At 55.4% G+C, this 15,798-nt stretch overlaps 1 protein-coding gene across 1 annotated transcript in view; it reads right to left on the bottom strand.

Moving 5' to 3' along the window:
• The window catches only part of RAB11FIP4 (RAB11 family interacting protein 4), a 142,237-nt gene extending 128,842 nt beyond the window's left edge, over positions 1-13,395 (bottom strand). Inside the window, exon 1 of the mRNA XM_025362896.1 lies at positions 13,064-13,395. Within this exon, the coding sequence (XP_025218681.1) occupies positions 13,064-13,222 (159 nt within the window). The 5' untranslated portion in view covers positions 13,223-13,395. The remainder of the gene's footprint in view (positions 1-13,063) is intronic.
• Positions 13,396-15,798: the final 2,403 nt, after the last annotated feature.

Raw genomic sequence — 15,798 nt, 5'->3', positions numbered from 1 at the left:
GGCTGCAGTGAGCCGAGATTACACCACTGCACTCCAGCCTGGGCGACAGAGTGAGACTCTGTCTCAAAAAAAAAAAAAAAAAAAAGAGCAGCTGCCCTTGGAAAGATTCCTGAGAGCAAGGGCAGGCCCTGGAGCCGCGTGAGCTTGGCAGGTGTATGAGCGCCACCTGCACTGGACCCAGGGCTCCAGCACCCAGTCACCAAGGTGGGAATCATGGAGGACCCATGTGAATGCCTCCGGACCACCTGGGAGCTTCCCTCTGACCCTCCCCTCCCCTTCTCTCCATCCTCAGGGTCCCCTCTCCTTGCCCCTGAACTGGGACAGAAACCTCCCACCTCAGCCCCTTCTCCCCCACCCACGCTACTTCTAGGTGGGTTTGTCTAAAGGCATTAGTGCAGTGTGGCCCTCTGCTTAAACCTCTTCAACATTTTATCCCGACACCTTTGGGATAACATCAAGCCCTGCCACCTCCTGCCTCCAGCCTGCCTGGTCAGCCCCTCCACCCCTGCAGGTGGGCCTCTGCACAGGTAGGTCTCACCTTTGGCATACCTGTCCTTCCCTCCACCCTGGCAGACCCTGTTCCAAACTCAGCCCCACCATCCATTTCTGGAGTCCCACTCGAGAAAGGCTTTCTCATCTTCCAGACTCCTCTGTCTTCATGCTTCAGCCACACCTGCATAAGCCCATGCCCTTCCCGCAGGTCTGACCAAGGTTTCCATGTCAGTCCCCCTCCCCCACCGCAAGGAAGGAATCCCATCTTACTCATCTGTATACCCTCTGGCCCCAAACATGACACAGAATCAGACCTCAAAAATATCTGTAAAAGAGTGGATCGGAGAGCTGACTCAGAAAACCTAGAGTTCGTGGTAATGGTCATTTTAACAAATATATGTGGCACTTACTATGTCACGTGTCACTATGTTTTGAGGGTTTAACATGCATTGCTAATATTATCCCCACTATACAGATGAGGAGACTGAGGCATAAAGAGGTTAGGTAACTTCTCAGAGTCACCCAGCAAGTAAGTTGCAGAGCTGGGTCTCAAACCAGATGTGCCTGACACTAGGGCCCAGCTCCCAGCCACTTCCCTAGGGCAGGGAGAGAACCTGAGAGATGGCCTGGCCTGATCTGAGGTGCTGTAGAAAAGTGGAAGTGGGGAAGGGGTAGGAGAGCAGGATGGGGCTGAGGCCGGCTGGGGCTGCAGGGCCTCTGACTGGGGAGGATCTGCAGTGCAGGCTGAGGAAGATGCAGGAACAGGAGCCTGTGGTCCAGGGGTGGCGGGGTGGCCAATTGGAGACCCAGAAGACTCAGCCCCACACAGCCTGGGCCTGCAGAGAATTACCTATGAGCGCCTGGCAGGAAATCAGAGCAGTCAGAGAAACAAACGCACACCTCCTGGGGTCATGGCATCACCACTTGAACAGGAAGTGGCGCAGATGCATAATTCCGGGCACAGTTTGCTGGCAGACTCCCTCCCTGCCCAGTGCTGGGATGCAGTGCCCATGAGAACGCCCCTGGGCGCCCATCCTGCAGATCCCAGACCTACTTCTGATCTGTGCATTTCCCAACCGAGACCATCCCAGGCTCAAATTCCCCAGCCAGAGGAAGCCTCAAATTTTAGATTTCTCCAATGTTAGATTTCTGGAACTCAGATCAGGTCACTCTCTCCCTCCTCTGACCTTCTAAGAACGTGGGACCCCCACTGTAGGAAGCTAAAAAGGCAGCTTTAGAACCTGACAGACCTGGGTTCAAATCCCAGCTCCTCCAGTTACTCAAGACCCTGGACAAGTCACTTCATCTCTTGGAGCCTCCTGGTTGCCACGATGATGAAAGGGATTAAGAAATACAAAGGCAGGGCCGGGCGTGGTGGCTCATGCCTGTAATCCCAACACTTTGGGAGGCCGAGATGGGTGGATCACGAGGTCAGGAGATCGAGACCATCCCGGCCAACATGGTGAAACCCCATCTCTACTAAAAATTCAAAAAAAATTAGCCGGGCATGGTGGGGGGCCCCTCTAGTCCCAGGTACTCAGGAGGCTGAGGCAGGAGAATGGCATGAAACTGGGATGCGGAGCTTGCAGTGGGTCGGGATTTCACCACTGCACACCAACCTGGGCAACGGAGCAAGACTCTGTCTCAAATAAATAAATAAATAAATAAAAATAAAATAATCTGAGCCCTCACTTTTTTCAGCAAGACCCCAGCTCTTGCCAGACCCAGTGGCCTGTGTGGGAAGTGAGAAGTCATAAAAGGAGTCGATTCCGTAGAGGGCGGGAATTACTGCCTGCATCACTCAGTAGCCAAGAGACAGGGACATGCTGCTCTTGGATGAAGTGCTGCTGCTCATCCAAAACTCATCTGAGCTACTCAGACTCTCCCAGCTCCTGAGCCCTCCCGAAAGTCACCATCTGGTCCCTGTTCCAGCCTGAGTTCTCAGTCTCCCTGCCCTTCCTGTCCCTTTACTACATGGAGAAACTTGTCACTCCCTGAAAATACCAGTCCCCATCCCTGGGTCTGTGCTTAGGACTTGTGCATGACTGATACTCAGGAAGTGGTAGATGGTGGGTGGGTGGGTGGGTGGGTGGATGGATGGATGGATGGATGGACAGATGGGGAGGCTAGGGAAGTGGGAGGAAGGGTGGATGAACAGATGGGTGGGCTAAGGGGTGAGTGGCTAATGAATGGATGGGTGGATGGATGGTTGGATGGGCGGTTGGCTGGACGAATGGATCAGGAGGTACATGGTTGGGTATATATGGCTGGACGGAAGGGATGATGGATGGGTAGATGGATGGGTAAGTGGATGCTTAGGTGAACGGGCAGGCAGATGGTTGGATGAATGGGTGGAGGAAGTGTGAGCAGATGGAACTCTAGGAGATAGACTTCAGCTCATTATATGAACAAGAACTCAGCCAGAGCTCTGCCAGGTGAGAATGGGCTTGCCTTGGGAGGCAGCGTGTCCCTGTCTCTTGGCTACTGAGTGATGCAGGCGCTGAATGGGAGTCTCACTGAATGACTTCTACTTCCCTTCTGGTTTTTGTTTTGGTTCATATCAATCCTCTGCCTATCCTGTCGAGGTGCTGGCCTTAGACTGGGATTTTCCTGGGGACAGTGCCCATTGTAGGCCCATGTGTCATCAGCAAACACTTTGGAGGAAGCTGGCAATCTTCTCTGGGTTTTGTGCCTGTAAGCCCTGAGCCACAGCAACTGAAGTGTGTGTTGGACTCAAGGCCTTGGTCTCCAGGGAAGCCAGAGGTCCTCACAGCTGGAATCTGGGCTACGGCTGTATGCTCCCCGTCTTGGGTCACAGGTTGTTATAGAAACCTGTAAGGATTCTGGGCTGCTCTGCTCATCCTGCCCCCAAGAACACAGAAGCTATGGACAATGGGTCCTCAGCAGTGACCTCAGGGGTGACAGGTTGCAGGAAATTGGTGGCCCTAAGTTGTGGCCCATGGGGGAGTCTCCAAGAATCTGAAGATGCTGGGGCAAGCCGGTTTTTCTTTTTCTTTTTTTTTTTTTCTTTGAGATGGAGCCTGGCTCTGTCGCCCAGGCTGGAGTGCAGTGGCGCGATCTCGGCTCACTACAAGCTCCACCTCCCAGGTTCACACCATTCTCCTGCCTCAGCCTCCCCAGTAGCTAGGACTACAGTCGCCCACCATCACGCCCAGCTAATTTTGTTTTTGTATTTTTAGTAGAGATGGGGTTTCACCGTGTTAGCCAGGATGGGCTCGGTCTCCTGACCTCGTGATTCGCCCGCCTCGGCCTCCCAGAGTGCTGGGATTACAGGCGTGAGCCAACGCGCCTGTCCAAGTCTGGCTTTTAAAGGGGGCCAGGCCACACCTGGGTCAGCTTCTGTAAATTCCTTTGTTGTGGGCAGTGAGATGAGACCCAAGGGCCAGGATAGAAGGAAGGGGAGAAAGAGCCCAGGATGTGCCAGATAGGGTTGAGCTGAAACGTGGTCCCCAGACCTGTCCATCGCCACTGGCTCCACAGCTGCACTCAGGTCTCACAGGCCAACGTGGAGCTCCCGAGTCCTCACCCAGCCCTCTTCCTCTCTGCCTCCCCACCCAGCAACGGCAGCCTGTCTCCAAAGTCTCCTCTTGTTCACTCTCACTGTCAATCCGCTCCATTTTCAAGATCCAGCCACTGCTCCACGGCTTCTCCTCTGCTCCCAGCCCCCAGTGCCCATCACCTGGGTGAAGCAGCAGCCTTGGCACTGGTGTCCCTGCCTCTCCCGGCCCCTTCTGCCTCTCCGAGGAGCCACATGGCAGCCAGGGTGGTCCCCATTAAACCTAAGTCTGATCCTATTTCTCCTCTGCTCAGAACCATTTGGGGGCTTCCATCTCATTCCAAGAAAGCCAAAGCCCCTGCAGGGAAGGCCGCAGGAACTGGCCCGCCCTTGTCATCGGGCTCACTGTGCCTCTAAGCCCCGGGGCAGGCTCCTGCCTCTGCATGGACCGCGTTCCCGAGACATTTGCAAGGTGCAGCCCCCACTTCATTCTGGGCTCCACCTCAATATCCGTCTATGACATTGTTCTAAGTACATTGGTTTTTGTTTCAGCACTAATGTTTTTTTCCGCCACTTACCCGCACCTGACAGTTGTTTCTATTCCTTTGTCTGTCTCTTTCCTGTGCCCCCCAATCAGAATGCGAGTCCAGGTCCCTGTTGTTTCCTGTTTCCCAGTGCCCAGGGCAGGGTTGGCACACAGTAGGTACCCACGATGTTAAAAATGCAATAAAATGGCTTTTTTTTTTTTTTAAGACAAAGTCTCACCCTGTCGCCTAGGCTGGAGTGCAGTGGCGCAATCGGCTCACTGCAACCTCCTCCTCCTGGGTTTAAATGATTCTCCTGCCTCGGCTTCCCAAGCAGCTGAGATTACAGGTGTGTGCCATCACCCCCGGCTAATTTTTGTATTTTTAATAGAGACGGAGTTTCACCATGTTGGCCAGGCTGGTCTCAAACTCCTGACCTCAGGTGATCTGCCTGCCTCGGCCTCCCAAAGTGCTGGGATTACAGGCTTGAGCCACTGTGCTGGGCCTAGGAATAAAATTTATTTATTTGTATTTATTTTTTTATTTTTATTTTTTGAGACGGAGTCTCGCTCTGTCACCCAGGCTGGGGTGCAGTGGTGCAATCTCAGCTCACTGCAACCTCCGCCTCCCAGGTTTAAGCAATTCTCCTGTCTCAGCCTCCCAAGTAGCTGGGACTACAGGTGCATGCTACCACGCCCAGCTAATTTTTGTATTTTTAGTAGAGACGGGGTTTCACCATGTTTGTCAGGCTGGTCTCGAACTCCTGACCTCAAGCGATCCACCCGCCTTAGCCTCCCAAAGTGCTGGGATTCCAGAGTTGAGCCACCACACCTGGCCTAGGAATAAAAATTTTTGGCCGGGCGCAGTGGCTCACGCCTGTAATCCCAGCACTGTGGGAGGCTGAGGCGGGCAGATCACGAGGTCAGGAGATCGAGACCATCCTGGCTAACACGGTGAAACCCCGTGTCTACTAAAAAATACAAAAAATTAGCCAGGCGTAGTGGTGGGCGCCTGTAGTCACAGCTACTTGGGAGGCTGAGGCAGGAGAATGGTGTGAACCCAGGAGGCAGAGCTTGCAGTGAGCCGAGATCGTGCCACTGCACTCCAGCCTGGGCGACAGAGCAAGACTCCGTCTCAAAAAAAAAATTTTTTTTTTTTACATCTGGACCCATGTTAAGGGTAAATGTAAGGGGTACTTCCATAAAATCAACTCTATAAAAATTTCAGCACATTTACCCAATAACTTGGGGCTGGGAGGACAGCAGTGACTTGGGCAAGCCGTATGCCATTTCCAGGCCAGGGGCATTTCCCCTCCATCCTGCCCAGGTTGGTGTGACTCAGCTCTAAGAGTCAATCTCAGCCAGCTGTTGGGTTCCCCTTCTGCACTGTTCCTGGTGGCACTGCTCAGGGCTGGGGTGGGGACGACTGCTGGGTGGGCCAAAGGGGTGCTGCAACAGGAAGGGAAGGAGCCCTCCACCCTACACGCCCGGACTGAGGCAGAACCCCCTCCACCACGTGGACCTATTCCTGCTGGCGGCAGGTTGCCCAGGCCGGGGCACCATTGTCCAGAAGCCTGCGGCCCACCCTAGCAACACACTGCCCCCCAAGGCAGTGCTGCCCAGCACCGACTTTCTAAGGCGGTGGAGGCCCTGCTAAAGGAAAAAGGAGTGGCTTTGTAGCCATCGCCCCCATTCCCAGGTTCCTGGGCTCCCTACTTCCTGCCCACCAGCCCAGGCAGCACACAGGAATCTTCTGGCCCGGGCTCTCCTCCCTCCGCCCAGTCCTTTCTTCTTCTTTTCCTCTTTGGTTTTCTTCCCAGTGCTGGGGAAGGCTCCTAGGCCTCAGAGCCGGGGCCAGGTCTGAAAGCCATGCTGCCTGTCCAGCCTCGTGACCTACCTGTACAGGGGGAACGTCCCACTTCATGGGCTAGACGCCCCTAAGGGAAGCTTGTGGATGGTTCAAGGTTCTCTACCCACTGAAACCCCTCAGAGGGCACGTCTTGCTGATGGGAAGGGCTGATTCTTCCCCCTACTCAGGTCTACACGTCCCCCATTCAGGTCTCACCAATGGAGGCAGGGATCACACCCCCCAACCAGAGCACGGCCCCTCAACACTGGCGCTTCCTTCTCTAGAACTCCAGTGTCTTGGGGATGATGCTGGAACTCAGCAAGGTTTTGCCAAATGGATTCAGGCTTCGTCAAGAGTGTCTCACAGGCCTGTAATCCCAGCACCTTGGGAGGCTCAGGCGGGTGGATCACCTGAGGTCAGGAGTTAAAAGACCAGCCTGGCCAACATGGCAAAACCCCGTCTCTACTAAAAATACAAAAAATTAGCCGGGTGTGGTGGCACGTGGCTGTGTAGTCCCAGCTACTCGGGAGGCTGAGGTGAGAGAATCGCTTGAGCCCAAGAGGTGGAGGTTGCAACGAGCCAAGATGGTGCCACTGCACTCCAGCCTGGGCGACAGAGTGAGACTCCACCTCAAAAACAAAAAACAAAAAAACAAAACACAGGAAAAAAGAGTGTCGGACAAAAAATTAGCTGAGCATGGTGGCATATACTTGCAGTGCCAGCTACTTGGGAGGCTGGGGCGGGAGGCCGGTTTGAGCCCAAGAGCTCGAGGCTGCAGTGAGTGGTGATGCAGCCCTGAACTCCAGCCACAGCTACAAAGCCAGAGCCTGTTTCAATTAAAAAAAAAAAAAAAAAAAAAGGCAGGGGCGTGTCTGATAAGATGGATGAGTCCCAGCAGACTTTCTGCATCTGGCCTCCTCCCAGCACAGCCAAACTGGTGGGCATGAGAGGCCAGAGGGTGCCCCAGCTAGGACTCGTCCTCCCACCCCAAAGCAGAGTGTGGTGCCACGTGCCCATCCCCAGGCCCCAAGGGACCCCAGCCTTGGCCCCACTTCCATGATGACCTCCAACGTCAGGAGCACCGTTCCCCAGAAGCACAGGAAAGAGAACGTCTCTCTGGGCCCACTCCAGTCCTGCTCCCAGCTCAGGTCCCAGGCACTCCCACCTTTCCTGCCAGGCTCAGGGCACCTGGGCCTTCCTTCTGATGTGCCAGCCTTGTTACTCTGCACGGTGGCCTCATTAGGGTGGGGTACATCGAGGCTGCCTGGTCTCAAAAGAGCACCTTTAACTATCACCTTTTGGGAGTGGCTTGTTGGGGCTTCGCTGGCCTTCCAGGCCCCTGTCAATTCTGCACCCCTCGCCACTGCCCAAGTCAGGCTGCTTTTCCTCTCTTACCATGTGCCACAGTCCTGAGGAGGCCTTCTGCCTCCAGTCCTGCTCCCCATCCCGTTCTCCCACACACATCCACTCTTGGCTGCCTAGGTCTCCTCACTGCTTACAGGGAACCACTGATCTGGCCCTATCTTCCCCTTCACCGCCTCCTCCGGCCACAGCGGAGGGGATACAGTTGCGTCTTCCCCATTATCCAATCCCCACTCATGAGCAGGAGGAGCTTTAGTTCCAGCTGCTCCTGTTCCTGGAAGCCCATGTATCTCAGAAGACGTCGACCCCAGCCCCAGGGCTGGCTCCTGGCTGGTCTCAGTCCATCCTAGCACCCCAACCCTTTTGCCATTTCAAAGACCCAGGCTTAAGCCAATGACACTAGCAATTCCCCGATAGCGGGCATTAGCTCAGAGGGGACCTGAGGACTCAGGGAGCCGAATGGGGACCATCATTTCATCTCCAAGCAGGCAGGACAGGCCTGCTGTCCAGAGGAGATGGTGCTGGGTTAATGCATGGCAGAGGCCTACTTGGTGATTCTTATTTCCATTTTTCTAGCAAGAAGGACGGTCTTCAAACTGGAAAGGGAAGAGGACCATGTCACAAGGAAGTGTGGTCCAGGACATCTCTGGCTGCTTTCAATGTCTGCCATTCTGACTGCCGGGGGGACGCACGAGGGGCAGGAACACCACAGCTGGTTAAGGAGGGTAAGTTGAACACATAGAGGCCAGTGCCAGATCTTGACCTCAATTTCTAGCAAATCCCCAGCCTAGAACAGCCTCTCAAAAATGCTTGCAAGTGTTAAGAAAATAATAATAATGACAAGGAGAGCGCCAGCAATTCTGATATTATGCCTACTCTGTGCAGATACTGGGCTAAGCCCTTTGTATGTATTAACTCACTCAAATCCCAAAATAACCCTATGGAATGGGGCCTCTGATCAGTTCCATTTGATGGATGAGTAAATAGAGGCCTAAAGAGGTTAGGGAGACTATGCAATACATCAGGAAGGGGTCAGGGTGTTGAGCCATCATGTTACATATTTATCAGAGTCCTGCTCCCCTGGCATTGTAGACTTTCAGGGTCAGGGCAGTGGTGTGCCCCCATCCCTCAAAAATCTTCCTTCCTTCCTTCTTCCCTCCCTCCCTCCTTCTTCCTTTTCTTTCTTTCTTTCTTTTTTTTTTTTTGGTGGCACAGTCTCACTCTGTCACCCAGGCTGGAATGCAGTGATGTAATCTCAGCTCACTGCAATCTCTGCCTCCTGGGTTCAAGCGATTCTCCTGCGTCAGGCTCCCGACTAGCTAGGATTACAGGTGCATGCCACTACACCGGGCTAATTTTTGTATTTTTTGTAGAGATGGGGGGGTCTCACCATGTTGCCCAGGCTGGTCTCGAACTCCTGAGCTCCAGCGATCCTCCCACCTCAGCCTCCCAAAGTTTTAGGATTACAGGTATGAGCCACCACACCTGGGCCATTGTCTCCTCTTTTCTGCTGTGATACCTAGGTCAACAAAGTAGGGAACTATCAGGGACTAACCTAATCCATAAATACCATTATTAAGTAACGTTCATACTTGATCCAGACTTCCTTAGTTTTTACCTAATGTCCTCTTCTTGGTTCTAGGGTCCCATTCAGGACACCACACTGCATTTGGTCATCTGCCTCCTTAGTCTCCACTTGGCTGTGACAGTGTCTCAGAATTTCCTTGTTTTGGATGACCTTGACAAATCTGACAGGTGCTAATCAGGTATTTTGTAGAATGCGTCTCGGTTGGGATGTGTCTGGTGTTTTTCTCAGGGCTAGACTGGGATTCCTGGTTTGGGAGGAAGACCACAGAGGAAAAGGTCTATTCTCACCACATCACACTAAGGGTATATGCCATCATCATGACCTGTCACTATCGATGTTGGCCTTGATCACCTTCTGAGACAGTGTGTGTTGGGTTTCTCCACTATACAGTTGCTCTTCCCCTCCCCTTTCCAAACTCTGCCCTTTATAAGGAAGCCACTACACACATCTCATGCTTACAGGGTGTGAACTTATGCTTTACTTCCTCAGTGGGGCAATTATTAGCATATGTTATTTGGATTTCTTCTATACGAGAGATTTTCCTATTTATTATTCATTTGTTCAATAATTTATACTATATATACTTCATTATGGCCTCATGGATATTTATTTCATACTTTATGACCTAGTATATTTTGGTTTCTGCAAAGCATTTGACCCTGGTATCCCTGGTATTCTGGGGGTAGGTGGTGAACTGTGGACAATCAGCTGTAAGTTCACTGAACTCCATATCTAATGAATGAGCATTATCCACCCCAGAGCACCAAGTGGCTGGGAAATCAATGCCACTGCCTGATTTTAAAGCAAATGAAATAGAAACAGTCAGAGTACACTGCATTTTGTAAGGGAGGCCCCCTCCACCGCTGGAAAACAACGCTCCGATTTTGTAATGCATCAGGGGATATGATGGGTAGTGAGTAGAGATGCAAAGTATATTTCCACGGGTCTCGGTCAATACAGTGTGAGCAGAAAACCACCCCTACAAGTGCCTCGGGGCCCTGTCCATGGTCCTGCCCCGCATGTTTAACCAGCCTTGTGGATTCAGACACACCAAGCACTGCTTCTCCACAGCTGAGACTGACAGAGGTAGGATGGTAGATTCTCTTTCTTGACACATACAATGTGAGGAAATGAACAAGACGAAATTAAATGGGAATAAGGGCCAAGAAACAGGCTTATATTCCAGAAATTATTGACACAGATAACAGGCCCGAATGCTTCCACAAGCCAGGATTGTTAAAAGAAAAAAGAAAAAAAAAAAAAAGAAAAGAAAAAGGAATTGTGTTACAGTAAGAGAGACTAAAAGGTGACAACAACCACATACACTGCACAGTCCTAGAGAGGAAACAGCAAAAATGGACATTTTGGGGTCAAATAGGGAAATCTGAAAAAGGTCTGCATATTAAACGAGATGAAAATTTATTGAAGCAGAAAAGTGATGATCATTTACCGGCAAAAAAATCAGGTTACAAAACAGTATGCACAGTATGATCTCATTTTCTGGAGAAAATTGACATATAAGCATGGAAACAGCTGGAAAGGTCTGACAGAAGTGTCATCGAGGCGCTGCGGGAGAGATAGGACACAATACGTTTTATTTTGCTTGTCCCTATTTCCAGTTTTCTGCAGTGCATATCCACCGCTTCTGTAGTAATATCAGAGTATGTTTTTAAAAGAAAGAAATCACTGACGCTCCCCCAGGGGTAGAGAATCCCTGGCTTGGCAGAGGTTTCTAAAACAGATCCCTGGAGGTTTTGGTGGCCAGAAACTTAATATGAGTGGACAGTGCAGAGGCAGCCCCACCCTGAGCTGCGTGCATGTGTGAGGTCTTGGGGCTGGTAGTCTTGGGTGGGCGGGGGGGCGGTCTGCTGGTCCAGCCCTTTCATGTTATTGCTAGGAAAACTGAATCACAGAATTAGGCGATGGCAGCTCCAGGGCCAGAAGCCAGATGTCTGGCTACTGGGTCACATGGAAATGGCCTAGGGCTTCAGGAACTGGGGTATTTGGCCTGGAGAAGGGAAAATGGGAGTAAGGAGCTAGGAAGGAGAGAAGGGGCATGAGTGCTATTTTCAAATATTTAAAGGCCCCGGCAAAGAAGAGAGACCCATGTGAGTCCCTGTGCAGAATGGTGATGACTAAGTGACGAGCAGGTCTGTCTCTAGAGTGTATGAGGGAGAAGGTTCTAATGGCAGGAACTGTCCAGCCGGGGGAGAAGTGGGTGAGGCTTGCTGGGCACGTGGCCGAGGTTGGTGGCCCCTGCCAGAGGTTGCTGGGAGACCCTTCCCACCACTGAGGCTCTGTGGTTCGGGGACTCCAGGTTTCAGCCAGAGCTGGTGGCTTCTTTACCCGACCTGCAGCCTGTGTCCTGAGAGGAAGGAGCGGGACTATACCTACACCAGGAGGCGGCTCAGCCTGCCCCAGATGGGAACCACCGGGAAAAGGGAAGGGTGTGGCTGGCCTTTGGGGAAGAAAGGTCATGGTGGCAGCAGGCAGTGCCCCTCAGCAGAGCCCCGCAGAGGGCAGTCTGGGCTCTCACAGGCACTGCAGTGGTGTTTCCTGGGGTGGGTACCTGAGTTCTCAAGCCCTGAAGCTGCCTCGCTCTCTTCTGCCCACCGCTCTCAGCAACTCACAGGTCCCGGCCCATGCCCAGGTGCCAGTGAGAGATAATTCTCCATCGTCTCTCACTGTCTGGTGACACGGAGGCACGGGTCCAACCTGGCCATCATCCAGCTTCCCCCATGTCCTGAAATGCCTGGTCTGACCTGTCCCGGGAACACAATGCCAGCCAGTGCCCATTTGAGGCCCATGGCCCCAGGCCCCCCATGCAGGGCCTGAGGCCTTAGATGGTCTTGGAAACCCACTTCTCACGGCTTTTGTCTCCAGGGGAAATCCCTGACCATTTCAGCCAGGTGGGTGTTCTGTCTTCCCCTAAAGACACAGTCCCCAGTCCCCACGCCGGTGCCACCAGAGGACTCTGGTGTGGTGATATGACTCCGTCCACCCTACTGGCTGCACCGACCCTCCGCTTCCAGCCCTGTTAACAATCTACGTAAGTCCTGCTTTCCCCAAATAGATGCCACATGAAAGCCCTCTGCTCAGCCACCACTCCCCGAGCCTGGCTCTGCCTGGCCTGCTGCAGCCAACACAGCCGGCTGCCAGCCTGGCTGCCCAGCAGAGCCTGAATGAGAGAGGTCACTCGGCACTGGGCCGGGAATACACGGTGGCCCCAGCAGACACCTCCTCCTGTGTCTGGGCAGGGTGGGTGCAGCCAAGGAGCCAAGGCTGCAGAGCACCCCTACCTGTCCCTTTCACCCCCTGGCCCGGCCCAGCAGGGCGTACACAGACCCTTGCATCTTGTTCTCTGCAGCTGGGGGTGGGGTGGGGAGCCTGGGACCAGATTCTGGTAGGTCTCTCCCCAAGACAAGGGTGGATGTGCAGACCGCTCAGAAGGACCTGCACGACCGAGGAGGGAAGGTGGGCGCAGAAGCCACCCTGGGCGTGACGCGTGATGCTCGGGGCACAGGCGCCAGGGAGGGGGGGAAAGCGAGGGCCCGGCTGTGCCGGGGATACCCGGGGGACCGAGGTCCTGGGCTCCGGCGGAGGGAGGGGATTGGGAGGGAGGCCACTGCCTCGGGCCACGCGGGTGACCCGGCGGGAGAGCTGGGGGAGGGGCGGCGGGGCTGGGGGCTGGGCTGGGGTCCCTGGACCGGGACTGGGGTCGGGCCAGCTTACCTCCTCGCCCTGGCCGAAGCGCAGTCCGAGCGCCGCGACGCGTTCCACGCGCAGGAAGCCGTCGGGGTCGCGGCCGCACACCTCGAACACCTCGCGCAGGCGGCGCACGGAGCGCAGCAGAGCCGCGGGGGCGCCCGCCCAGCCCGCGCCGCCCGCCATCCGGGCCGGCCCGCAGCTCAGCCCGGACCCCTCGCCCGCCGCACCCGCCGCCCTCCCGCCGCCGCCATCGCCGCGCGCCCTCCGGAGCCGCCCGCCTGGGTCTGCGCCGCGCAGCCTCCGCCCGGTGGCGGCCGCGGCCGATCAGTGTCAGCAGCGGCGCCGCAGCCCCCGCCGCTCCAGAGGGGAAGGGAGGGGAGGGGAAGGAAGGGGAGGGGGAGAGGGGAGGATAAGGGGGAGGGGCAATAGGGGGAGGGGAGGGGACGGGCGGGGGCCGCGGCGAGAGCGGGAGGGAGAGAGGGAGGCGGCAGCGGCGGCGGGGACGCTGCAGACAAAAGGAGCCCGCGTCCTCCCCAGTGGGGCCGTCCACGCAGGGCCGGCAGGAGCAGCGCGCTGCCAACGGTCGCCTCCTCCGCGGCCTCAGTTTCCCTCCGCGTCCCGGAGCCCGCCCCTTCCCCTGGACACCCGGAGCCACCCGAAGGCCCCGCCCTGCCGGAGGATTCCGCAGGGTCGTGCCCCTCTCCGCTGCCCGTGCCCGCTGCCGCGCCTCGCGTCTCCCGAGCGGTCAGGATGTCCTGGGTGTCTCCTGCGTTGGCGCGTTCCGTGACTGCATTCATGTCGGAGGAAGCTGAGGCCCAGAGAGGTCGGACTCACTCTAGGCCACACAGCTCGCGATAGGCAGGGCTGGGATTCGCTCCCAGCTCTGGAGGGCTCTGGACTCCGCTCTTCACCTCGGCGCCGCGGTCTCCCGGCGCTCTACTCCAAGACAGCAGTTGTGGGGCCATCGGGCGGGGGGAGGGCAAAGAGAGGAGGAGCAGGGAACTGAACCCCAGCCTGGACCCGGGACCCTGCGACAGGGAGGTGAGGAGAAAACCAGGATGAGGCCCAAGGGAGGAAAAGCGAGGCCCTTCCAGAGGCCTGCCTGTTGCAGGACCCAGGGCTGCCCCACGCCTGGAGGAGGCTTCCTCCCTTTCCCCGGGTTCCCACCATCACACCTCCCTGGCAGCCCGCATGCCCCAAGCTCAGAGAGTCCAGGACAGAATCTCTGTCCTGGTGGCTGCAGGCTCCAGGTCAGGACCTTGGCCTCCTCCCATTAGTGCTCAGCGGAGCCTCCACTCCAGCTTGTACTGACTTCCCAGCCGCGCTTCAGCGCCCCGCAGGACCGGGCCGGGCTCCCCTCTGTTCTCCACCTCCTTGCTGGGCACATCAGGTCTTTGTGGCAACGATTGGCCCCAAGCCAAAAACAGGCCTTGGTTGAGGCTACTCCCACCTGTGCTGTCCTGCTCAGCACAGAGGTTTCCTCTTCCGGGAAGGCTTCTCTGATGGCACTCCATCTTGTCTTCTATCCTGAGTTCTAGGCCCTTCTTCCAGATGCCCAGTTAGTTCTTCATTCTCTAGTGGGATGCCCATTTTCCCTACCATGCTGGGAAGCCCTCCAGGGCAAGACATGTCTTAATTACCTTCAAGTCCCTGATCTCCAGCCAAGAGTGGGCCCAGAGGAAGCCCCACCCAGAGGGGATGGGCCCGCCCATTGTGTGAGGAGCCAGGAGCAATGTAGTGGGAGTCCGGGGTGAACTGCATGACCTCCCCTAGCTGGGCCTCGGTTTGTAGCTCTGTGGTCTTCCTGCTCAACCCTGAATATATCCTGCACAGGGACTGCCGTTTGCCTTCTGATAGTGGGCGGGGCCTTCTTCTTTCCAGCCCTGGCTCCTGGGATGAACCTGGCTTTTAGCTACTCTCCTTTGACCCTTCGGTTCCTCTGAGAGCCATGAAAGGCAGCACCTCTTGGGAAGAGAGACCTGTGGTTCTGAGGATTGAGGAGTCGGAAATGTGTGAAAGCGGGAAAGGGGAGGCCTTGGGAGTGGAGTGGGGGTATTCGGCTGAGTGAGAGCGTCTCTGCTAGCTGGATGCCCCTCAGCCGGATACTAACATATTTTAGCTGGTTTCCTCTCCTGTACAGTGGGGATAATAGTGCCTTCCTTTTAGAGCGACTGAAGATGAGAGCGAATCTAAGCAATGCTGCTTCCCCCGGCCTACCCTGCAAAATGGAGGTGGAAATGGAGAATAAGGACGGGCGGTTGGTAGGGAGAGACTGGCTGCTGGAGACTCAGCCAGCTCCCCGGCAAGGAGGTAGGGAGTGGAAGCTGGGGGCTGCTGCCTGCCCCTGGGACCCCGATATTAGTTCGTCCAAGGTCAGCTTGTGTGGTTTTCTCTCACCCAAGGGGCTCAGCACAGAAAGGAGATGGCCAGGAGCTGGGGCTGCCCCCTGGTGGGGGCTGCAGAAGTGGCTCTCCGCGCTCTGCCTGGCATTGAATGCCCCCTTACTGGGGACAGGGGAGCTGGAAGACTCACCCACTTCAGCTGGCAGAGGCGGGGACCTCAGGCCTGAGCATGAACAAATCCCAAGTGAACCAAGACAGGATCCCGCCATGAGATTAGCCAGTTCTTGTCAAAGATAGGATCATCACAAATTCAAAAATCCCCCAGGAGAGCTTTCCCTGACCCGACTCTCCTTGCCCAGGTCTCTGCAGTTTTGTCTCTGGTGGGCGATGGTTTGAAGGACACCTGCCTCGCCCACC

This window comes from Theropithecus gelada, chromosome 16 (assembly GCF_003255815.1).
Source record: "Theropithecus gelada isolate Dixy chromosome 16, Tgel_1.0, whole genome shotgun sequence".
NCBI classification, from domain to species: domain Eukaryota; kingdom Metazoa; phylum Chordata; class Mammalia; order Primates; family Cercopithecidae; genus Theropithecus; species Theropithecus gelada.
Note: the sequence above shows the minus strand (reverse complement) of the source record. Positions and strands in the feature narration are given on the sequence as shown.